This window comes from Equus przewalskii, chromosome 2, assembly GCF_037783145.1.
Source record: "Equus przewalskii isolate Varuska chromosome 2, EquPr2, whole genome shotgun sequence".
NCBI lineage: Eukaryota > Metazoa > Chordata > Mammalia > Perissodactyla > Equidae > Equus > Equus przewalskii.
Window position 1 is genome coordinate 40,672,610 of NC_091832.1, and position 24,588 is coordinate 40,697,197.

The 24,588-nt window shown below is 56.3% G+C and overlaps 1 protein-coding gene across 8 annotated transcripts in view; it reads left to right on the forward strand.

The window, feature by feature from the left end:
* Window positions 1-24,588, forward strand: part of CASZ1 (castor zinc finger 1) — a 150,163-nt gene that overhangs the window by 98,484 nt on the left and 27,091 nt on the right. For all 8 annotated transcript variants that reach the window (XM_070603442.1, XM_070603399.1, XM_070603393.1 and 5 more), the window contains one exon: window positions 24,090-24,578. In XM_070603442.1, the coding sequence (XP_070459543.1) occupies window positions 24,090-24,578 (489 nt within the window). The remainder of the gene's footprint in view (window positions 1-24,089; window positions 24,579-24,588) is intronic.

A 24,588-nucleotide genomic window follows, 5' to 3' on the forward strand; every position in this document is an offset into this window, starting at 1 on the left:
GTTTTTATGATGGAAAAATAAAATAAATGGAGGTACCTTTGGAGGGCTGAGTCACAGCAGCAGCATCTCCTCATTAAAGAAGCTGCCCCTGGCTCAAGTCCCTGGGCAGGGGATTGGGTGGGGCCTAGGAAGGCTCTGGGCCCTGACGCCTCCTCTTCTTGGACCCTGCCCAGGTTATTGATGCGCCTGCCCCCTCCATCAGCCTCCTCTGGTTAGCCCACCATTCTTAGAGGGGTCAGGCTATTTCTCTACCCTTGACCCCCCCCCCCCGCCACTCCTGCCCCCCTCACCCCAGGCCCCAAGGCTTGTCCTTTAACACTGCCCTCCCAGAGCTGACTTTTAATCCCTGACCACCCTGGCTGCTGCCACTCTTCCTCCTCCTCCCCCTCCTCCTCCTCCGTCCCTCCCTCCTCCTCTCCTCCTTTTCTTTCTCCTCCTCATTTTCAGGGAGAAAGGAAGTTGCTCTGTAGTAATTACAGTCTGGGGGTCCCCAAGGCAAGCAGCAGCTGTTCTGGGGTAGCTAGGCCAGGGTACAGCAGGACGCGGCAGGAGCTAGGGAGGAAGAGGAGGAGCACTGCTGGCCCCAGTGTGCAGAGGAGAAGAGGCTGCTTCACTTGGAATGATTGTGGAAGGCAGCAACTTGGTAGTCCAGCCTGTACTCCTCTGGCTGCCCGATTAGAGAATAACATCCTCACACCCCAGGTTCATTAGGACATGTCATCCCGTCGAGAAGAGACCCCATGCAGGTGGTGAGGTCTGCAGTTCAGTAAGCATTTGGGAGCACCCGCTGCAGAAGCTGCAGAAATGAAGACCGCCTGGTCCTTTTTAGGTTTCCTGGCCCTGCCTGGTGGAAGGAGACAGGTGTGTTGATCTGTCACACCAGGCAGAGGAGCGCAGGGGCAGAGAGCCCAGGGAGCTTTGTGAAGGAGTGGCCTTTGAACTTGATAAAGGATGGGAGGTATTGGGACAGATGGAGATAGGCAGAGGGGTGTTTCCTGCACCACCCACACCTCTAGACTTCCACCCACCTTCTTCTCCTTTGCCCTGCGCTCCTCACCCCTTCTGAGAGCAGAATCCTTGCTCCTCATGTGCAACCATGGTTTTCTGCCCTTTTTGCTCAGGCCACTCTGTTCCCTAAAGCCAAGCCCTCCTGCCTACCTTTCACGCCCCTTCCCCCTTTGCAGCCTCACACCCAGTTTGCCCTGGAAAGAGTTAAGAGGCTGGCTGGGGGCCTGCTGCTCAGGGATCTGTTTATGCCCATGACATTGGTGTGTCAGGGTGGTGCTCAGACTTCTGTACGCTGGCCCCAAGAGGCCAAAGCCAGGAACCCTGCTTTCTTCTTCTGCTGCTGCTCCTAATGGCGACCATGAGAGCTAACTCTGCATTGACATCTCTTCCCAGTTCTCGGTACAGGGCTAGTCCTGCGCCTTCCCACTGTTAGTGCTCATGGAATTGATTGATTGATGTGCCTCTTTGCCAAGTGCCTCCTGGCTTCTTAGTGGGGGCAGAAGGAGGCAGGCAGGAAATGTCGGCCGATTCCCTTGGGACCTGGGTTTTAGCTCCTGGAGAGTTTTCTATAGCCTGGTTTACAGGAAGGAGTAGGGCTGGGATTAGGGATGACATGAAGGAGGCAAGAGGGCATAAGGATAAAGATAGGCATTATATGGTTGGATGGGGGCCCTGCATTAGCTACTAACCATGACTGTGGCTTGGAGCTGGGAGGGTCTGGGGTGTGAGCTCAGACTTGGCACACGCAGTCTACTGCCAGGTGAGGGCAGGAGGGCAGTGGCCATTGGGTGGTCTGGGGCTCTCCTCTGCTTCCTCCCTTGCTGGTCTCCATCTCTCCCCAGGCAGACCTCACTACAGCGTCTCCATCATCTCTAGGTCCTTCTCCCAGTCTCAGGACCTCTCTAGCTAGGTAGAACCAGTGTAGGGAGTAAGGTCAGAAAGAAGGGCTCATACTGAAGGCACACTTCACATTGCCAGAGCTTCAGACCTATACCCCCTGGCTTGATGTTTGAGCTGCTCCTGAGCTGGCTTTGGGTTCTGTTCTTAGAGCTTCCCAAAAGCTGACTGCTGAGGGTTCTTCCAGCCCCATAGTCTCAGCCAGTGCCATAGGCTCTTGGCTGCTGTTATACCTTCCTAGAATCAAGAGGGCCCTCCCTTGTTGTCTTCTGGCCTGAGGCCAGGGCATTGCCTGGCTTTGGGAGAGTGGGCTAGAGCTTTTCTAGGCCTTTCTCTATGAACTAAGGGGCCCTCTGGGAAGGAATGTGCTGCGTGAGAACAAGAGATGCATTAGGTGGAGGACTCCAGCGCAGTGAGAAAGCAAGAGGCATTCAGGAAGCCAGCAGGGAGAGAATTCTGGAACTTTGTGTCACCAGAAGTGCATCTTCTCCTTGGCTTTGATCCTCGCCTCCCTCTAGACTAGGGCCTCCCTCCCTGCCACCCCCTTACCCCAAGAGCCCAAGGCCACAGCAAGCCAGGAGGGCTGCCTGGGAGACAGGAGGGCCTTAGGGAGAGATTGGCCTGGTGCTCCACTGCCCGGCAGGGGGCGCCCCACTGTATCTGCCCCAGTTCTAAGGTCAGGGCCGCTGGTCCCTGGTCTGGTCCAAGCCTTCTGCCCATGAGTTGGGGGAGGAGGAGCCTACCCTCCCCACCCCCAGAGGTTCCTTGGCTGAGTTTGTTTTGCCAGGGTGACCTGTTTAATCATCTCATTTTCTGGTGGCCGTTTATTCCTCGTTTCCACGGTTACGGCCCCATTAAGGGGAGAAGCAATAAGGCAGCGAGTCAAACAGGTAATAAAAACATTAAAGCCCATGTGCACAGAGGGAGGGCGGGCAGTGGGAAGGGGCTCAGTGAGGTGAGACGGGCCAGGGAGAAGCAGAGGTAAGAGGCCGCCCGGCCTCGTCCTCCAGAGGCCTCCAAGGGAGCTCCTGGCTAGAGGAAGCAGAGGGCCGTGCCCCATGCCCCTGCTGCTGGACTGTGCCCTTTTGGGGGCCAAGAGCTTAGAACCATCCCCAGCCCTTCGTCCCCTGGCAACAGGCTGTATGTTGGAAGTAAAACAGGAAGGAGAAAAGTGAGAGCGAGAGTGACCAAAGCCTCCCCCAGGACTCTTCCCAGCTGGTGGTGTGACCTGTTTCCAGGCCCCACCTCACCCTCACTTGGTGGGGGGTGGGGGGTGATTTCTGACATTGTTTTGAGCTCTAGAACTTTTTTTCTGCCAACTTTATCAGAAAGCATATTTGTGGTGAGTGTTGCTAACAGGGCCAGTCTGGTGAGTAAATATTCCTGGTGTGGACAGGCCTGTGACCTTGAGAGGGAAGAGCGTGGCAGGGAGGCCAGGGGCATGTGGGGAGAGGAGGCCAAGAGGCCAAGTAGCCCCTGTGCTGGGCAGGGCACCTTCCTAGGACAGGGTGAGGGGGCCAAAGGAGTTGGGCTTGTCCCCAGCACTCTCTTCCCAGTAGCATGTTCCGTCTTAAGCTTGAGTGACACGTAGCTCGTAGCTCAGGCTGGCTTATGTGACTTTCCTGCTGGGGTAGGCTGGGCCGGGAGCCCTTGGTGTTGCTCCCATGGGGAGTTGCTGGCAGGTTCTCCCATGGGCTCCATAGAGACGCTGCCCTCCTTTCCTCTTGGAAGTGGAAGCTGAGGGGAAAGTCAGCCTCTTCCCTAGCCCCTTGGAGCCCAGAAGCACATGCCTCCCTCCCAGTGCTCCCTCTCAGGGGGCCTCCTGAATGTCCCCAGCCCCTCTGCTTGGCCCTCAAGGTTGACAAGTGAGCAGACTGGGTTAGTGGAGCTGACAGGCGGGGAGAGGGTGAGGCTGAGTCTTCCTTTAGCCAAGGAAAGTGGGGTCAGGTAGGAGTGGCAGCGCCTTTGGATGCTTAAGCCAGCTTCTCCTGCCCTGAGCCTCGGGTCAGTGCCTCAGAGAGAAGAGCAGAGGTCTGCTCAGGGTGCTCCTCTGGGTGAAGAGTCTACTTTCTTTTTCTCTCCAGTGCTCTGATCCTTTGCAAACTCACAGAGGTCTGTGTCTCCAGCTATTAATTTCAAAGTTGATTTCTGAGTAGACAGGGAGAAAGAGAGGAAGGTCTTGGAAATGGGGGAAGCCCTCTGGCTGGCAAGTGTGTCTTGGGAACGGGCCTAGATGAGTTAATATTCCGATCAAACAATTAAAAATAGAAAATGCTCCCGCGGCACCAGCTGCTGAGGCTTTTCAACAACTGTCACCATAGGTTCATGGGGCAGGTGGTGCTGGAAAGGAGTTTTTCCGCAAACATCAAATATCAGAGATTGCAGCGTACCCCCTCACTTCCCTCCCAGGACCCAGGACAGGTGTTTAGGGGCTCCCAGATCTCCCTGAACTCCCCTCGGGGGCCTGGAGCCAGGGGTCTGTGCAACTTCAGGGCTGCCCTTCTCCCCTCCAGGGCCTGGCTGCAGCGGTGAAGTCATCGCCAGATGCCTTGGTAATTGCTTTAAGAATCTAACTTAAAATAAGATGAAAACTTATATTCCTGGGCAAGGAGTAATTTCCCATCGAATAGTAAATTAATGAAGGATTATACCAGGGGGCCTGGCTAGGAGGCCATGCTCATCTGATATATCCAAGTGGCTTGGGCAAAACAGTTCTAGACCAGGGGGCTCCCCCAAACCTCAGGCCAGGCCCCGTTCCCTAGCTCCTCTTGGGCTCCACCAGGGCCTGCTGAGTTGAGAGAACATGTTCCATGTGTGTTCAAGGTCCTTTTGAATGACTGGGACCAGCTTTTCAAAACTCCCAGGCAGGAGAGGCTCAAGGTTGACCTCTCTACATATGAGAGGCTCTGTGTTGTCAATTCACCCAGGAGACAGAGCACTTCTCCTGACAATCAAGAAGGCGGGGCTTCAGGAGCAGTTTCCAACTGTCGCACCATGTAGTCAGCAACATGGTGACCAACCACCCTGGCTTGCCCAGGGCTGGGTAGATCTTCTCATGAACCCCCTCACTCTTGGAGGAAGGAGCATGGGGTGATTGACACAGCCCCTCCCTCGGGATCCTGGGGAGCTCAAGCTCCTCATAAACTACAATAACCCATCTGTCCAGGATGGGTTACTTACAACTGGCTCCACCTAAAACAGCCCAACAGTAATCAAGGCACGCTCTATGGGCTGCTGCGTTCAACTGGGTGCGTGTGAACTCGAGTCGGTGTGCACACACACCTCCCCAGACACAACAGGGCGCTGCCTGAAAACCTCTGCTGGGCATAGAAAAGTCCTTGCAGCAGTGACCCCACTCCCTACCACCCCTTTGACACTGAGCGCCTCCCTCATCCATCAGAATTCGGATGTGGCTTTTGCAGAGGACATGGTACAATGTGCAGAATTAGGACAGCAGAACGCCCATGAGTTTACCTAGGGCTTTCCTTCTGAGAGATTCAGAGCACACCACATCTAACATCCTATTTCTCCTCATCAGCTCCCTGGGAGAAAGACATAGGGAGTTGTCTTGTTTCACAGGTGTGGAAACAGGAGGCTTAGAGACGCTGGCGGTTTTATTCCCAAATGCGGGGAGACAGACAGAGTAGACTGTCCCTCCCATGGGAAGGAGGGCCTTCCCTGAGGACCATTTCGATGGCAGCGTTGAATGGAAGACACTTTTACTCCTGGATATTTGCTTTGCTGCCTGGCTCACATCCCCAGCATCTCTGGACCCCACATATATCCCACCTGTAATATGTGGACCTATCCCTGGGCCTTTCCTGCAAGATAAAATGCAATTGTTGATGCAAGTACATTATCTGCTGAGAAAGGGGTGCTCCCATCGGTTCGCAGGGAAGGATTGAAGGGGAGTCAGAAAGCATTCTGACTTTTCACTATGGTGAAATGGAAATGAACAGACTGGACACAGGACTTTTCAGGAAGAAGGTCTCAATGAACGGGCATTCTCCTAGGGGACAGCGTTGCAGATGCGTTTGTCGGATATATTTCTGTGTAAGCATTGACTTTCCTGAAGGGAAGTTCGGGACATCGCCCTCAGTTCACTGGGAGACCCTTGTACTTCGGCTCACCAGTGGCCTTCATTGCTCCTAGAAGTAACAGGGCTGCCTTGGGGACGGCATGGGATAAACTTGCTTGGTGCTTTGCAGACAGCTGTCCCTGCATGGGGTTTGAGCCTGTGACTGTATTGAGTTTGCGCAGGTGTAATCTGAGAGAGGACCCAGCTCCTTTCCCGGTGTTGACCACACTGTGCTTTCAGAGGTGGATAACAGCCAGGTATTCTTGGGAAAACTTGTGCTGCTCAAGTGGCCTATTCTACCCTCCCACTCCACACCTACCCCCGCCCCAGAGGAAGGAATTATGGGGCAGTAGTACTGAGAATTCCTAGTCTAAACAACCTAGCAAAGCTTGCTCAGAGAGAAAGCCAAGCCAGAACCACAGATGGTGTGATCTGGGATTGTAACTGGAAGGATGGTGGCTTTGAATGTTAGATGTTATGTGGCAGTTGCTGTTCAAGCAGACAGATTGGTGAATTCCAGGCTACGGGGATCTGAGTGGGCCCTCCTTTATTTATTGTCTCTTACCCCCAGAGTCGGGGACCTGGACTGGATTAGACAGAATGAACAGACAGCGCTGGAAAGGCAGGCAGAAGGAGCAGGGGAAAGGCAGTCAGCCCAGGAGCACTCTGGCCCCGGCCATTCTAAGCACACCATCCCAGCCTGAGGTCACAGCCCCTTGCTAAGACTACATGGGTCCCTTTCCCTGGCCTGCCTGATAGGAAGGTCACTTTGGGGCTTCTAGGAAGCCCTCAGATAGATAGCGAATGGTGCTCCTCCCTTGAGACCCTGAGGCAGGGCAAGAGCCCAGAGAAGGAGACGGGGATGTTTTCTGTTTCCGGGTCCCTTGGGGGCCCAGGGGCAGATTGAGACAGGCTCCTTGCAGGGAAGGTGTTAACAAACAGCAGGTGATTAAACATGACAAGCTTTGACATTTCTGTGCAGGGTTCTCAGTCCCGGCAATGCCAAGAATGAAGCTATAAACCCTGACATTTTGTGTTATGCACTGAGAGGTTTTTAATAGACCTCTCTCTCTTCCCCAGTCAACTTCTCTTTCCCTCCTTCACCTCCCCCACATTGTATCTACTGCCCCCACGTAAACCTGCCTCCGAATTCAGCATTCAACCTGGCCTCCAGGAGCCTTTCTGAGTCCTTGGATTCCTGGTGTCTCTGCAGGTCTCTGGCCTCTCCCTCCCCTCATCCTCAGAGCCTCTTTCCTGCAACTGCAGGGCCGGGTGTTCCACTGCCCTGGAGTCTCTCCCTTTTCTTTGATCTTTCCTGCTACCCCTTCTCCCCTTTCCCAACATTCCCACCCTCCCCCCCAACCTTCACTCCCTCGCCTCCTTTTTTTGGGTCCTGATCTCACAGCCTCTCCCTATGCTGCGGCTGTCCCAGTTGTCTGCAGTGGCAGGTGGCTGTCCCTGTGCCCTCTTTGTGTTAATAACATTTTCAGACAGACTTGATAGTGGGTGTAGGGAGATTGTGGGGCTTGGGATGGGATTTTCCCCCATCTTTTTTTCAATTTCCTTTTCTCCTTTTTGGGACAGAGACAGGAGGTAGAGGGAGAGAATTGCACTGCACTGCAAACAGTTGTTGGATTTATTCAGTAAGGGCCTGGCCGGCAACAGTTGTTTCTCTCCCAGAGAATGTTGGAACAACTGTGGCCTTTTTTGTTCTCCAGGCAGAGCCCTGTAAAGGGCATTTGGAGGTGAGTCTGAGGCTTAAGAGGGTCAGAGACCCAAGAGAAGAGGCTTCAGTCTCAGTCTCAGTCTCACCCAGGGAGTCCCCACCCTTGCAGACACCACAAGGCTTGTGCAGAAGTCAGGCCACACCTCCCAACCCAGCTCTTCCCCTAATGAACTTGAGAAGCACTTAGTTTTCTGTTCATTCAGTAAATATTTATTGGGTCAGGCGCTGTGCTGAAACCGTGGTCCCATCCCACAGATCTTGCAGTCTAACAAGATAAAGGGTAATTAAACAAGTTGTTACAAAAGTGCTACCACAAAGAGCAGGATGTGATGAGAGTTCGGAGGAAGGGGTCCCTGCAGACTATGGTGATCCAGGAGGGCTTTCTGGAGGAAGTGAAATTCCGGTGGGGACCCCTGAAGGACACATTGAAGGAGGATTGTTTCCCCCTTGAAGGAGTGGGGGCGAGAATCGAGTGTTCCCTGCTCCACAGGTGCTGGCTGGCACGCTAGAGATAGATGGTGAGCTGCACCACCCCCCTGCAGCTGGGCCCCTTTAAGCTCTGGGTAACTGGCCCAGAACTTGCTCTTCCAGCTGCCCTTCTACCAGCTCAGCCCATCTGTGCCAGGCATGGTGGGTCAGGGGCAGAATAGGAATGTGGCTCAGCTCCGCCCCATGGGGAGGGAGAGCAACCAGGAAGTCAGTAAGTGCCACCAAGGACTGGGGCTGCTCCTGCCTTTCATGGCCTCCTGGTCCCCTCTGCTGATGACTTGTTGAAGAAGGGGCAGGAGAAAGGATGCAGACTTGTGTGGGGGTCAGAGCTGCAGGAGGAGCAGGAGCCCGGCTGGGATCAGCAGTGTGTCTGTGTGTCTGCTCACTACCCCTCCTTACCTTCTGCACCTGCTGGCCTCCCAGACTCAGCCCAGGCCTGGACTCCAGGAAGGCTTCCTGGAGCTCACAGCTGGCCTCCTCTCTGTGCTCTCAGTGGTGTGTGGAATGCTCTGGTGGTGCTGTGTCTTGCCCATTAGACTCTGAGTTTCCAGACACCAGAAGCCATTCTCCCTGGATCCTTAGGGCCAGCAGATTCAGTGTCCACAGACGCCTTTGGATATATTTGAGAAACTCAACCAGCCCCGAAAGAGAAGGACTTGAGTTCACCCTTAAAGCAAGACTAGCGAGGAACCTGCAGACTGACCTGTGGGTCCCTGGTGTCCAGGAAGACAGGCTCAGGAGGTCCAGGTTCAGCTTCCTCGCCCAATCCCAGAGTTGGCCTCACACCCCAGAGTCATTCACCCACAGTGATGGGGCAGCCATAAGGCTTGCTGCCTGGAAGAGCCTCACCAAGCCTTTAGAGAGCTTCCTTCCCCTCCTTGCTCAGGCTTTGCCCAGAAGTCAGACTCAGGACACCCTACTTCTATACAGGTTCCCTGAGAAGGAGGACCTGGTTGGCTTCCTGTTCCCATAAAGGGTCCAGGGCAGATTTCAGCCATAACTCCCCTTCCCCCTCCTCATCCCTGTCTTGCTTTTCTGCCAGATGTGTCCTGGGTCCCATAATGCTCCCCCTTGTCATCCACTTTCCACAATGCAGCCAAGACCCCATGAAGGGCCCGGAGGTTCAGCCTTCTTCAGCACTTGGCAGCTGGGAGGGAGGGGGTGTGCTGAAAGGGCAGAGAAGGGGAGTCCCAGAGCCAGGACTTGGCCTTCTGCCCCTGTAGATCCGGAGCCAGGTTTTACTCTAATCCCTACATCCTGTTGCAGATCCTTAATCAGCTGGAGCTCAGGTTGGGCTGGACCCTGTGGTGACACTCAGGGCTGTAGCATGGAAAACCTGAAGTGGAGCTTCCAGAGTAGGGGTTGGGGACTGTGAGGAGGCAGGTGGAGGGAAGAAGGGAGCCAATGCAGGCACAGGATGTGGACAGAGCCCAGACCCACCACCCACCTGACCCAGGCTGGGGGTGGAGGAGCAGCTGTTGCAGGCTAGGAACCAGGGATACAGGAGGGTAAGGAGGGCCCCCGTGGGGCCCCTTGGAGAAAACTAGAGTCTGTAGAGGCTGCTACATTGCCTGTTAGCACCATTGAGACAGATGGCCTTGGAGTTGCTCTAATAGTGAGCAAGGACTCCAGTCAGGAAATAGCAGTGAGGAGACCCTGGGTGATGCTAGTTCCAGGGGTCTATACTGACCGAGGTCTAAGTCCAAGGCTGGAAGTATTCCTGCCCTCCTGGGAGCTCTGCTTCCTAAACAGGGATGAGCAGAGTCCAGAACTGTCTGTCCTGGGTTTGGACAGCCAGGGGGCTAGGCTCTGTCAAGGGGAGCAGCAGGGGCCCCTTAGCAGGAAGCAGGATCCAAGGATTGGCCATTCCTTTGGCCAGGAGCAGTCGGCCCTGGTAGTCCAACCCAGCTCTGTAGTCTCTACCTGAATCAGGAGAAGAGCTGGGGGCAGGGGTGAGTGTACCCCTCCTGGACCTCAACTCCTTTCAGCCCAAGGAGCAGCAATGGAGGAGAATGAAGGGAAATGCAAGGGCCAGAGATAGCCATGGAGCGGAAGCCAGGAGTGGGCTGGCTGGCAGCGAGCGGGCAGACGGGCGTCTGTCCTGCCAGGGGCCCAGGCTGGCTATGCAGACAGCCTCTTTTCTATATGGAAATGAAGAATTTAGGCTAATGGAGCTCAACCATCTCTAATTTTGCGATGGCAGGAGGATTTTGATTGAAAGTAATTAAGCAAGCTAGCTGTAAAATTAATTAAAGCAAAAGGGGGGATTTTTTATTGGATTGGATAGCGATATAGCGTCTGTCAGGCGGGGGACGGATGGGGGTGACCTGAATCCTCTGCCCTCCCCCCTCCCACTCGGGACGTTTATGTCACTTTAATCTCCTTACAGCGGCTGCTGTGCATTTGTTTGAAATAATCAAGGAAATATGGTCAGAAATTGTCAGCTTTCAGATCTAATTTACCTGACGGCCCCTGCGCGAGCCGGCGCGGCCCAGGGAGTGAGCATGCGTGTGAGGGTGGGGGAGCCTGAGTGGGCACAGAGGACACTGGGCTCTCCAGCCCCCTCCCCTGGCCCCCGGCCCCCTCCGAGGGTGAGGGAAGGTGCTTCCCTGGCCTGTGGGCACCTCCCAGGAACAGGCCCCCACCCTACCCACCTGCTGCCTCCCCTCTGCGCTGTAACCAGCTTTGGGTTTAGGGACTATAGGATCAGGGAGGTGACGGTAATTCCTTACTCCAGATGGCCGACAACTGCTAAACCCCTCCACCAGGGCCACAGTTTTAAAAATACTCCTAAATTAGTCCCCTCATGTCATGGTTGGCCTCAGCAAGGGGATTGTGGAGATGGGCTGCAGGGAGGGTGGGGTGGCAGCATCGTCCATAGCACCCCTCTGCCACCTGCTGCCATCCCCACCTCTTCTGGGGCTGCTTTGGAGCTGTGCTTACCCACCCCAGGCTTCTCTGTCCTAGGCCCTTCCTCTAATCCCAGAATGGTATTTGCCCTGTTTCCCCTTCATAGCATAACTCACTAGTTCTGGGGGTCTCAGTCCTTGCAAGAGGAAGACCCCTCTCTCCGAAACTCGAGCTCCCTCCATGTACCCAGGAAACTGTCTCTGTTACATAGCTACCCACCGACATGTCCTACCCATTTCCAAGGAGTAAGGCAGGCTGCAGAGAGCTGGACTCCGCTTGTGCTTCCTTTGGAGAGTTGAGGAGCCTGAATTCCAGGCCCTGCACCCTAGAGGTGCTAGTTGAGAGCCGTTTAGCGTCCTTGCCTAGGTGGGCCAGTGTAGGGCTTGAAGCCTCTCCAGCAGGGAGCGCTTGTGGTGTCTGGGGCTGATGGGCCCTGGAGCAGTTTCCAAGGGCTGCAGAAAGTTCCCCTTTAAAACACAACTGTGTAGCAATTTGATTTGCTCATCATGAGAGGGCCTGGATTGGGAATTGGGTCTCTGGATTTGTCTGATCCCGACAAGTGAGTGACCTGGGCTTTCAACAAGTCTCTCAACCTCTCGGGTCTCAGACCCCTTCCAGTGCTAAAGTTCCATGCAAATCTAGGACAGCCTCTACCCTGAAAGCTGCCACCCTCGAGAGCTCCTTGTCCAATCAGAGTTCCTTGTCATGCCCCTGGGACATGGGAGAAAGTTGGGGATTCTAGAAAGAGCAGGTTAGGATAAGCAGTCTGCTCCCAGTTTGCCCACCTGAGTGTACGTGTCTGAAGGCCTCTGCCCCCAACTGTCCTTCTTGGGTGTCTTGCCTTCTGCTGGTCCCTCTCCTAACCCAGAGTGCGCCTTCCCTGCCCCCGACCCCCACCCTCAGCTTTGGTGCTGGGTGAGTCAGTCGGCCTCCTCCAGCAGTGAGGGGGTTTGAGCTCCTGTCCTTCCTTCCAGCCTGGCTGCTGAGCAGAGCAGTTGGGGGCTTGGGAAGCATCACCTGCCCCCTTCTATAGCTCTCTCTGTTTCAGCCCTCCACTCTCCCCTCACCATGAGTCACTCATCTTGGGGCGGGCATGGAGCCCCAAAGAGCTCTGCCCAGGAAAGAGGAGGAAGAAAGCTACTGGCTCTTATCCATGTCTTCAGGGCAAAGTTCTCCGTGCCCAGAGCCCAGGCGGCACTGTGGTCCTTGGGGCTCTGCACTCCCCTTGCTGACTGTGCCTGCAGGGGCCTTGATGAAAGGTGGTGGCATAGCCAGGCACCATGGGGCCCCAGCCAGAGCCACAGTCCCTGCCCTTTGTGCCCACCAGCTGCCCAGGAACCACATCCCAGGAGACTCAGGGTTAGAGAGAGTCTCTGGCCCCAGGCCAGCGTCTCACCTCCATGTGTGGCTTGCAGCTGCTCATGTCAGCCCCTGCAGCTGTGATGTGGAGGAACCAGCCTAGAGCCTGTGCCAGGGACCCGGCAGGGCTGCTTGCGCTGGGCCAGGGGCTGGTTTCTGGTTGATGCTGGTCCAGGCTGCTGATGGCAGGCGCCAAGGTAGAGAGAGGCTGTGGTAGAACTGGGATCCCCAGGCAGGCCCGGGCAGGTTGGGGCACTGAGGCACAGAGGGAGATGGAGAAGACCAAGCGGAGGGTGGAGGCAGTCTCGTGGTCCTCGTAGTGTCCCTGAGTCAACACTTTGCTTTGCCCTCATGAGAAAAACCTGAGTTGGGGATGCTATACTGAAAAACCACTTTTAGGAACTCATCCTATGTGATAAGGAAAGAACTTTGAGTCTTCAGTGGCTCTCCTTGGAAAGGAAGGACAGGCATGGGCAGTGGGCAGGTGAGGGCAGCAAGACTGGCCATGGGCTCTGAGATTGTAAGGTCAGAGGAGAGCCCTGGGAGAGCATCCTTCCTAACATAGCCTATGACAGCTGGGGCCCAGGTCTGGGAGAGGGAAGTGAGAGGGCAACTTGGGGGGTTGGTAAGTCCGGGGCCAGCCCAGCAGTACCTTGGTGCCCATCACCAGGCTGGCATGAGATAACACATATGCTTGTGGCCACTAAAGGTTCGTGCTGTCCCTTCTTTCCTGGCCCCCAAGGCTTTGAGGAAAAAGCACTAAGTGTGCTGGCGTCATCATTCCTCTCTCCAAGGTTCCTCCCTAGCTCTTTGCCGTCCCCCACAGCCAGGTGTCTGAGCCTCTAGGTAGAACTTGTACAGGGAGAACAGGAGAGGCTGAAGGATGACTGGCCTGTCCCTGCCTGTCCCCACAGTACCCTGGCCTTAGACCAGCCCCCAGGCCTGGCTCCCTGTGAACCTTTGTGAATGAGGACCCCACCAGTGGGGGCCCACCCTGGCCTAGCTAGCCTGTGCTTTTTCCCCTTAGGTGGGGCCCAGCATGAATTGGGCTGGCTGGTCTCACCCTCCCAGAGGGCAGAGAGGAAAGCCTTTCCCCCAAGTCCTTACTCATGCTTAGTAGGGGCCACTGTCTTCAGGAGAATTGTCAGGGGTGTGCACTGCACTGCCCTGGCCACAGGAGCAGGGGAGAGGTACCTGCCCACTAGGAGAGAAGCCCAGAGTGGCTGGGGTCCAGCCCCAAGAATCATTACCTGCAGGGTCTGGTGATGCCCATGGTGCTGGGGTACCCGATGCCTCCCCTAGCCAGGTCCATCCCGCAGTTGGCTGGATATGACCAAGGCACTGGGCTCCCGGAAGTGCCTGGGGCCAAGCTGGGCTCTGGCATCGCAAAGCCTCTGCAACCCCGCTCAGCGGATTTCCTGCCAGCGTCAGACCTTCTCTCCTGCTGGCACCAAGTATACCCTGCTACCCTAGATCCCAGTGGGGCTAGTGGCCCTGCACAGACCCAGAATGGGCCTCCCAGACCCCTCATCCCCTCCCTCCAGTCTGGCCCTGGTTTCTCACCCTTTAGGCCTGAAGTCTCCCTGGCCCAACCCTCGCCCTGTCCTCCGTCCCCCTGGCTTCACAGTCACATTTTGCTGCCAGCGCAGGGCACTGAAAAACTGCTGGCACTGCCAAAAACCCTGTGTGCGCTATGACTCCCCAAACATCCCTTTATTTTTATTGTTCTGTTAATTACTGTTTAAACTTTAATAAGTCACTTCGTCAGGAGGGGGGACCTGCCGTGAGCTTTTCTGTGCAAACACGGGCCCGGGAGTGACTCGGGTGTAATATAACCCTTTATGCGATGTGGGAATGTTTAGATTGTAACAGAAACTTGTTATTTTAATGACAGTTAAGGTGGGGGGGGGATCTGAGCACAGAAGAGGAGGAGGGTGGGCGCAGCCCTGCTCCACTTGCATCCCCACTGAGGGCTGGGGGTGGCCTGACCTTACCAGGGTCCTCCCTTGCTGCTGCCGCCAAGAGTCCAGGACACTGTGGGGCCCTTCCTGGGATGTCCACGGTCAGGCTCCCCCAGAGGGAGGCTCAGGGGCTCCAAGGTAGGAGAGCCCTCAGGTCTGGGTGACCTAGGCTGGTGAGGGCCCAAGGAGAAAGCTGGGCTTTCAGGGGATGGGAGAAGCAGGAGGATGCCAAGAGTTCCCAGATCGCTGTGCAAAGGCAGGCAGGGCCATGTGAGGCTGGACTCTCGGCCCTAACTGCACCAGCCCGCATATTGGGGAGGAAGCAGCCCTTCCCGGTCCCGAAGTGGGGACCCTGCCCACAGACACCATCCAGTACAAGGGCTGTCACCATGCGCTGTGCCACTCTGTGCCAGACATATGACTCACGTCATCCCTTTAGCAACACCATGTTTCAGGTGAGGACACTGTCGTCTAAGAACGTAACTTGCTTAAAAGTGGCAAGCTTTTAAGAGAGGGGCCAAGTTTCTAATGTCAGTTTGTCTTATTTGGAAGCTGCCAAAGTCCAGGTGCCAGAGTGTGGTCTCGGAGTGCTGGACACTGTCCCTCAGTGGCAGGGCGGGGAAGGGCTCCAGCCCTCACACTGGGAACCAGGATCATCCCCCTCAGCCCTTGGGCAAGACTCACCCTGAGGGTCCCTCCTCCCGCTCCCCATCAGGAGGAGGAGCTGCGAGGTGAAAGGGACACTGGAAGTAAGGGTTCTCCCCAAGTCTGAGCATGGGCCACTTGCCTTCTTCCTCACAAGGCCTGGCTCCATCTCAGGAAGTTGGGGGCTCGGGTTCAAGGTAGGGGTGATGGGGGCCAGGCTGCCGCCTCTTGCTCCCATGCCTCAACCTCTACTCTCAGAGGCACTCCTGCCCCAGACCCACCTCCAGAGAAGGTAACACCTGGAGGGAACACTTGCCTCAGCACCTGTGGGTTTCCTGCAGGGACCCCGGGACTTCTGGGCCAGGTTTCCTGCTTTGTCTTTATTCGGTCCCTCTGTCTGTCCATCCATCCACAGAGCCAAGCTTCTGCTCCATGCCAGCACTGGATGTGAGAGACGAAGAGCCCCGTGCTTACCCTCAAGGGCCCATGCCTGGTGGCGTTAGTGAAGGGGTGTGTGGGAGACATGACCAAGGGGGCCAGGCCCCTGCCCGAGGCCAGGGTGCTCCCGTCCAGCCAAGGTGGACCCTTGCCTTCTGCCTGGACTTTCCTCTCCCTCTGCGGGCTGCCTCCCATGAGAGCCCCTCCTCCTGCTGGGCAGGGCCAGAGGTTCAGGGCCCGGGCTCCCTCTCACTGGAGGTGAGAACCCCCCAGATGGTGGTGGCGTGGGCCACGAATCGCTGAGGTTTTCCTTTTCTGAGCAGCGCGTTTCCCTAAATTGTCTTTGACTGCGTGCATGGGTAATGAAAGTTTATGCCCTTGTTAGAAGGACAGGCGGCCAGTTCCAGTTAGAACTGGGGCTGTCTCCCTGCCAGCCCCCCGCAGCCCCCCTCCCCAGCAGGAGAGAGAGCGTGAGCACAAGTGTATGTGTGTGTGCACACACCCCTCTCCCTGGTGGGTAAGAGGCTGTTAGGGGAAGGGAGAGGGGACGGGGAAAAAAGAAAAAAAAAAATTTCCATATTTGTGTAAGTTGCTTTAAAAGCATTTTATCATGTCATAAAAAAGGGAAAGTACTCTCAGAAATTGATCCTCTCCGCCAGCCCATTGGACAGAAGGACGTTGGGATGTTAATGGCCATCCTGCTCCAGGGTGGCTTATTAAAAAATTTATACATAAATGCTTAAAATTGCATAAATTATTTAAAAAAAACCAACAAAGTAAGCAGTTTGAATTCCCTCTTTTCCTCCCCTTCACTTGGTCCCCCTTCTGCGTCACCCCTTCTCCAGCCCCGTCGTGGTCCTTCCGTTCCCAGCTGTCCCCTCCTCAGGGCTCCCCACTTTTCTTCACTTCCCACTGCACCCCCAGCACCGTCCGCCCTGCCCTCCTCCGGGGTTTCCCTGCCTCACCCACAAATTAACGAAACAGCCAGCCCACCACCAAACACTCACATGCACACGACTAATAAAAACACCACTAATAATGCCCCAAATCGCGAAATTAAATATTAAGGCCAGAGGAGGCGGACGTGGAGCGGAGCTGCCGCCACCGTAGCCGAACTTGGAGCTGATGAGTGTGTCTCTCGCAGGCGTGGAATGTCACCCACACATCCTGGAGACTGGAGTGGGGAGTTTTATGATGGTTTTTCATTGATTTGTTTCCCCAGCGCAGCTGCCGACCTCTATTGAGGGACAAACATAATCAGCACTGACGCAAATTAGATGGTTATTCGTTTTGAAAATTGACAGAAAAACAATAAAAAAGATGAAATGCTCCCAAATCAATAGATATAATGAAATTCAAATAATCCGAGAGATGAGGTCTCCATGGCAACTGATAATGTGGAAAAGAAAACAATTTAATAAAGGACAGACACACTTTGAAAACAGATTGGGCCCAGGGAGGGGGGCGGGCTGGCGGGCGGAGGGCTGGAGCGCGGGCTGGCGAGTGAAGGATCACTGTCCGTCCCAAGGACACCCGCCATAATTAAGCGAGGCTTTCGGCCCCAGAAAGTGCAGATTCAGGTTTTAATACACAAAATTATTTCAGGAGCAGTGAATCGGAAAGTCGTTTGTAATGACCTTCCTGAGAGGCCCGGGCGCGGGGCATGTTGGAGGCTGGGCGGCCAGGCCGGCTGAGTTATGGCATATTTGTGTTTTTATAGTGTGGAGGGGAGGGGGTAGGGGGAGGGGGGGAGAAGGTTAAACAGTATTTACAGCTCAGTTGTTTTCAGAGAGGAAAGAGAAATAGAGTTCACGGGGAGATGCAGCGGGCAGGCGGGCGGGTGAGCCAAGGAGGCCTCTGGGGTGAGGTGGGAGAGAAGGTGGGCCCGGGCGGGTCTTCCACCCTCGGGCTACCTTGCCTTGGGGACCCGCAGAGGATGTCAGGAGAGGCCAAGGGGTGCCCAGGAGTGGCCTGCCCTACTTCAGTTTCTAGGGGGGCCTTCTGGGTCTGGGGCCTCTCTGGGGATGGGATGGGAGTCTCTGTCCGAGCTCTGTGCATGTTGAGCCTCACCTACTCGAGTGAAAAGGAAGGGCATTCCCGAGGCCGCTGGGGAAAGGCACCCTCCAGGTCTCTGCCTGGCATCTGGTCACTCCTTTGGACAGTGTTGCCCTTCTTGAGTCCTGTGCTATGTCTTGGGTGTGCCCAGCCTTGGACACAGTGGACGAAGACGTGGGGACAACAGCACGCCCCATCTCAGTGGCCTGCAGCTGACAGCCTCCCAGCCCCTCTCCTTGGGTTCCACCTCCCTGCCGAGTGCTTACCTCAGGCACAAAAAGGGGAAGCTTCATCTCTTTGGGTTTGGTGTCGAGGAGGAGGTAGCCACAGAGAGGGGAGAGACCAAGCAGAGCCCCTCTATAGCCCTCCAGAGCCACTTGCCTGGCAGGGCAGCTTGGCACTGAGAGCCCACGGTGGAGGGCCCTCTGGAGGCTCCCCTCCTACAGGCTCTGTCTCTCCATTGGGCGGCGGGAACTGTGTTCATGCTCTGTTATTGTGACCACACGCAGCTTTGCCAGTTTCCAGGCCGCTCTGCGTGTGCACGTGTGAATGTGATATGATTGTACAAATACAGAGACGCCCGAGTGTGTGTGCGCGCGTGATCTGTGTGCGCCATGTGTGTTTTAAATCTCCCCTGGGTGGTAACTCTTTTTTTCTCCCCTTCCTGTTTGGCTGTGACCTGGGGGAGATTGATGGCCAGCCTGTATGGTGGATGCTAACAGTTCCCCTGATTTATAGAGTTACTTACGCTAAGTGAGGCCACTTAGACGCGTCTGGATAGTAAACCTTTTAACTGGACTAAAAAACCATAATAAATAAATAAACAAAGGGAGGTAAGTATGGCCCAGTGGTTGGGCCCCTCACTTCCTGGCTTGGGGCTGTTGGGGACCAGGGGACCTGGCTGAGAGCCCTGGGGGAGCAGTGGCCACTCCTCCCACCCAAAAAGCTCAGCAGCCCTTCTGTTCTGAGCTGGAGGTGGGATTGGGCCCAAGAGGGAAGGACACCCTTCTCCTAGGGGATAGGTCCTGGCTGGGGAGGGGTCACAGCTGGAGGAGATAGGGGAGGGAACTGTTAAGCTGGAGATGGGCTGTGTGGTGGCAGGAGGAGAGAGGTGGGAGGGATGATGGAGCTGAGAGGGAGCTTGTGGGGAGCAGGGACAGGAACAGATGTCTTGGGGAACCCTTCCTTGCTTCCCAGACTCACCGCTCCTGTGGCACCTAGACTTTTCACCACGGTGAATACACTTGTCATGACTTGAACATCTGCCCCCTCATCTAAATTGAACAGTCCGTGATGGCAGGAACCAGGACAGTCTGTCTTGCTCATGTCATATCCTCAGATTTAGCCCAGGGCCTAGCCTGTAGAAGGTGCTCATGGAGTATTTGTTGAATGAACACAGGCACAGCACCCATTCAACAAATGAACACAGGCACAGCACCCCAACACTGGAGCTCATGGCCTGTCAAGTTCAAGTTCTTAGGGGTAGCTCAGTGGAGGCTCTGACATTGCTGCAACCCTGGTTGGGAGGCTGTGGGAGATATGTGGAGACTCAGACCATGGCCTTGGACATCGGAGCACAGGGATAGTCCGGCTCCAGCACTGACACTGGTATCTGTGAGCAGTTACCAACCTTGCCAGGCTTTGCTTCCTTATCTGGAAACAGGTACAGGACAGTCACCGCATGGGGATGTTGGAAGATCATTGAGGTGATGCTGTGAAGTGCCCAGCTCTGTCCCTGGCACGGGAGGTGCTCAGAGGGTGCTAGCCGCTGTACTGCTCTAGGCACTGTGGGCCAGGGCAGCCACCAGAGTGGCCCAGTGGTGCCCATGGCCCCCGAGCTGCTTGGCAGCAGACATGCAGGCTGGCCCCGGACCACCCCCACCTCAGGGGACGGGTGCCTAGCCCCTGCCTCGCCACCTCCTGATATACAGCGGGCATTAGGCCGCCCAAAGGGGACACTGCATCCTTAGGAAGAAATATGTCCTCATTTTTCTTAAACACCGTTTCCACTGAGTGAAATGTTTAGAAGGGACGCGCAGGGAGAACTTTATTTCCTACCAGGGAGTTCAGAGCCACCAGGCAGAGCCCATAAAGCACCCGGAGCCTGGTAGCTGACAGGCTGCCCGGCCCTGAAACACATTACTCATGGATGGGGAGGGGCTGCCAGGCCTGCCCAGCCCCCGGGAACTGCCCCCCCACCCCCCAAGGCAGGACAAGCAACTCTGAGACACTGGCCGTGTGCGGTAGGCACTGGAGCCTCTGGTCCCCTTGAGCCCAGGCTGCCCCAGGCAGGGGAGGGCCTGGCCCTGATCAGGCGAGGACATGGAGCCATTCCAGCCACCCCCTACCACTCAGTCCTCAGAGATCAGGGGCGAGGGGCCCAGGTGCAGCTAGGAGCCCCCCTTCTCCCCCAGAACTGGCAGGAGCCCTGGCCTTCCCCAGCCTTTGGAGGCAGTGATGAGATTCCTGCCATAACGGGCCCCTTCTCCTGAGGCCCTCCCTTCATTCGATTTCTGAAGCTGGCTGATTTGAATATTTATAAATATCAGTAAATTATTTATTGTAGCAATCTGCTGCACCATTTTACCCATCACAGTTAACACTTTAGGGGACTCTGTGTTAGGGGAACCGGGAGTGAGGGTGAGGAGGAGATGGGCAGGGGTGGAAAGGAGCCCTCGCAGGGAGGCCTGGGACTTCCCAGAACCCACCCAGGAGCCTTACCAGGGACATCATGGTGGCTCCGGCCCCTTGCTAAGCCCCAGCCTTCATGAGCTCAGGCTCTGGAGCGTCTTCATGGCTCCAGGATCAGTTTCCTCCTCTATCAAATGGGATGATGACAGTACCTGCTTCACTAGGTCATTATGAGGCATCATAAGATAGTGCCTGAAAAGATATATGGACAGTCCAGTTCTTGCCCCACCTTTTCTCTACCCTGAGCAAGATCTGCTCAGCTCTGGGATGAGAGCTGCCTGCTACAGGGGTTGTTTGAGTTTGGAGCCCTGAGAGAGAAGGTTCCAACCCAGGAACCAGGGAGGGAGCCAGGGAGGGTCCATTTGTTGCTGAGCGGGCAGTCTGCCCCCAGCTCAGCCCTCCAGCCTCTCCCTTCCCCCCTACCTCTTCTGGGCCAGGTGAGGTTTCCTGGACTTAGGATCTCGTGCCCAGAATGGCAGCACACTTCCTGTTTGTCCCCTTCTAGGGCTCAGCTGCCTTTTCCCAGGTCCGTGCTTGCCAGGCCCTGTGCTTGGCACAGACAGGCACCCTCTCACCTTACAGTCCTGCAGCCCTTTCATAGGGAGAAAGCTGCCCAGGGCTTCGAGTTAACAAGGGGCAGAGCCAGACCATGAGCTCACAACTGTCTGACCCCAGAAGCCAGGCCATACCGCAGTGCTGTGCCACCTCCCAGGGCTCGCCCCAGCCGGTCCAGAGTCACTGGGCCAGAGGCTAGAGGCTGGGAGAGGCCCTGGCCTCCCTGCCTGCGTGCAGGTACCAGCCCTACTCCTTTCCCCAGGCCTGGTCAGGCCCACCGCAGCTGCCCCACTCCTCGCCTCCTCTCTGGGGCCCATCCCTGCGTAAGCAGTACGGGAGTCCCCTTGCCTTCCCACTCTCCAGCCCAAGCCTGCCTCCTGGGCAGTATTGTTCCCAGAGGAAGTGTCCAGTGTAAATAGAGCAGCGGGCAGGCTGGTGGCGGGAAGGAGATGAAAGGGGCAGTGACAGGGCCGGGGACGGATGGCTTCCTCCCATTGAGGCCTGGCTACGGCGTTTATATTTTAGGGAAGAAAGTCAGGGGAATGTTTACATGGACAGGAGCCTGGGGTCAGACCGTGAGGGGGGTAGTCTGCAGGTCCTAAGGCCCTGATGGAGGGTGAGGGGAGAAAGGCCCCACGGGGTGGGCCAGAAAGCACACAGGCAGGCAACTTGAACCTCAGCTCTTACACACCTCCCTACCCACGGCCCCAGCTTTGCACGTGTTCACACTTATGAGTAAGGCCTGCCTCTGCCTCCTGCCCTGCATCCCAGGCCACACGCCTTCTCGCTCTCCACCCTTGGGACCAGCAGTAGAGTCAGAGGGAGGGCAACATCTGGAAGGCAGGTGGGCTGGGGCAGAGCCGCAGCTGGAGGACAGGTGTAGGGGACATAGGCGGAGCAAAGGGGCTTGCGGACTGGGGGTGGGCCCTGGGTGCACAGCTGCATCACAGCTGGTGGGGGCCCAAAAGGGACTGAGCCAGGCACACAGCCGAGATCAGGAGATGGTGGGCTGGGTTGGGTGGGCCCAAGTGCCAGGAGGCTCCAGGATGGGTGGGGGCCCAGGGAGGGGGGTGTCACCAGCAGCAAGTGCAGCCCTGGGAGCTTCTGCTTCCCTCTTCCTTGGGATAAATATTTATAGATTCATTTGCCGTCTGCCATACACACTTGGCTGCTTACCTCCTGGTAAAAATAGAGCAGGCTCCTCGACTCCCACCCTTCCCTTCCCCACCAGGAAAGGGGGCCAGGTGAGGTGTATTCCCCATAGGCCTGCTGGAGGAAACCTGGTGTCACGGAGCCTGGTGGCTTACCTGGAGTTTGGGTGGGATGGTGTGATTAAGGCCCCATCGCTAAGCTTTGAGAAGGAACCCATGTCAGTGCTTGGAGACTTGTGGGTGTGAGCAGCACAGAGTTGGAGATGTGGACAAATGTGGGTAGAATGGGCATCAGTCTTGGGCACAAATGGGCCCTGGCAAAGCCAGGGCCGCAGGACTGGGAAGACTGGAGTGAGCCAAGCAGACGCTTCTCTGGCAGTAGTCTGGGATCACTGGGCCCCTCTGGGCCAAGTGAGGCTATACACACCAGCAGCTGGCTTCAAGGCAAGGATGTGGGGCTGCTGGGGCATTGTCTGTATCAGGGGACAACCATCCACGTGTACAAGTCAAGTCTACTTGTGGGATGAGGTTCCTGGGCAGGCACAGGTGTGGCCACTCCTGTCTGAGTGTGCCTCTCAGTGGACTTCCAGGTGTGGGGGTTTTTAGGGTACTGATCCATTATCGTGAAGCCCCTTCTGACCATGGACCTGGGAGCAGAGCCCCTGCCCTCACTTAGCCTTCTGACCCGTGTAGAGACTTAAGACATGTACACTCCGCTGTTGAGAGACACCTGAGGGAGCCGAGGCTTCGATGGGGTTCCTTGTGCACAAAGTGAGTGTGAGCTGAGACTGTGTCTGCCGTGGCCACCACCTGGTCCCTGGCTCTACCACAGGGTCTGGCAGACAGTAAGAGATCATTAGATGGATGGATGGGTGGACAGATATACGAATAAACATGTGTATGTGTGTCTACCCTTATTGGTCTTTGTGGTAGCTCTGAGCCTGTATGGTGAGTGGCCTTGCCATTTGTCCCCCAGGACCCTGCCCTACTCAGCAGCCATGAGGGAGGTGGCTAGCACTCAGAGTTTCCGTCTGTTTGCGTTGGGCTGTCATGTTCAGGGATTAGGCACTGCAACTGCAGCTTCTGAGGAATCCCAACCCATTCCAGCTACGGCTTCTCAGGGCTGCAAAGTGGGCTTCCCAGGACTGGCCAGGCCTTCCAAAGCTGCAGGTGCTGGCCGAGGCAGAGGAGGCAAAGTGAGGTCCTTATACAGAGACAAGTCGCCCTCAGAGGGACTGCGAGGAGCTCTGCTCTGGGATGGCCTATTTGAGGCTTGGGGGTAAAGGGCAAGAAATAGGAAATGGCCAGAGGAGCCAAGAGAGGGTCTGTGAAAGTGTTGGGGAGGACCCTGACAAGGACAAATAGAGACCTTTGGGGGGCCCTGAGTGGCTGGGGAAAAGGAGGAGATCTCGGGGCTCTCCAGCGAACAGAGGTTGGAGTCAGGTGGGGCCCCAGGAGCAGGCCTGGTGGAGGAGCTGCCAGGGATGAGTTGCTCAGGTGGAGAAGGGTGCCAGCCCACTGCTGCAGGACAGTAAAGCAAGAGATTGGCATGGGCTGCTCCCTGGCTCTTGGCTGTCTCCTCCCTGGTGGACTGTGGTGGGGTGGATGCTCACAAGTGGAGTCAGGCCACCGGCACTTGCCAGCTTTGGTCCGCAACCAGCTCCTCAGCCTGCATGCTTCAGTGTCCTTGTGTGTCAGAGGGCACACCGCCTGCTTTACACTGGGGCACCGCTGGCCTGCCTCTCAGGGGAGGTATCTGGAGCCAAACAAGTGTAGGAAATACTTCCAGGAACCAGTTGCTTGGAAGGAGACTGCCCCTTGTGTTTGAAGAGTATTCGTTCATTCATTCATTGTTCATTTACAAAATATTTCTTGAATGACCTAGTATGTGCCCAGTTTGGTACCCAGCTCTGAGGATAGAGTGATGGGCGAGCTTTGCCTCCTGGAGCTCACAGTCTAGTAGGGGGCACGAACATGTGCCAGGCAGTCTCAGAGCAGTGTGATGGAACCATGATTGGGAAGACCTTTGGCTTGGAGGATGTGGGGGCAGAGCCTCCACCCTGGCTGTTGAGGCGGGTGGCCATGCCTGGCATGCACGCCTCTGACCTCTCTCTCCATCCCTGCAGCTGAAGGCTCCCGGTGCACCGACCCGCCCGCAGGCAAGCCCTCGATGGCGGCCAAGCGCAAAGGCGGCCTGAAGCTCAATGCCATCTGCGCCAAGCTGAGCCGTCAGGTTGTGGTGGAGAAGGGAGCGGAGACTGGCCCCCACACTGAGGGCAGCCCACTTCGGCCCCGGGACAAAGAGCGCAGTGGCCCCGAGCTGGGGGGGACCCGGGCCCCCCGAAGCGAGGAAGACAAGAGGCGGGCCGTGATCGAGAAGTGGGTCAACGGGGAGTACAGTGAGGAGCCGGCACCCACGTCTGTGTTGGGGCGGATTGCCCGAGAGGGCCTGGAGCTGCCGCCTGAGGGCGTCTACATGGTGCAGCCCCAGGGCTGCAGCGATGAGGAAGACCCCAGTGAAGAGCCCTCCAAGGACGGCAGTGTCGTAGTGGAGAAGGACTCAGACGGAGCAGCCTCCAAGGATGACAGTGGCCCCAGTGCCAAGCAGGCTTCAGGTGGGTGACA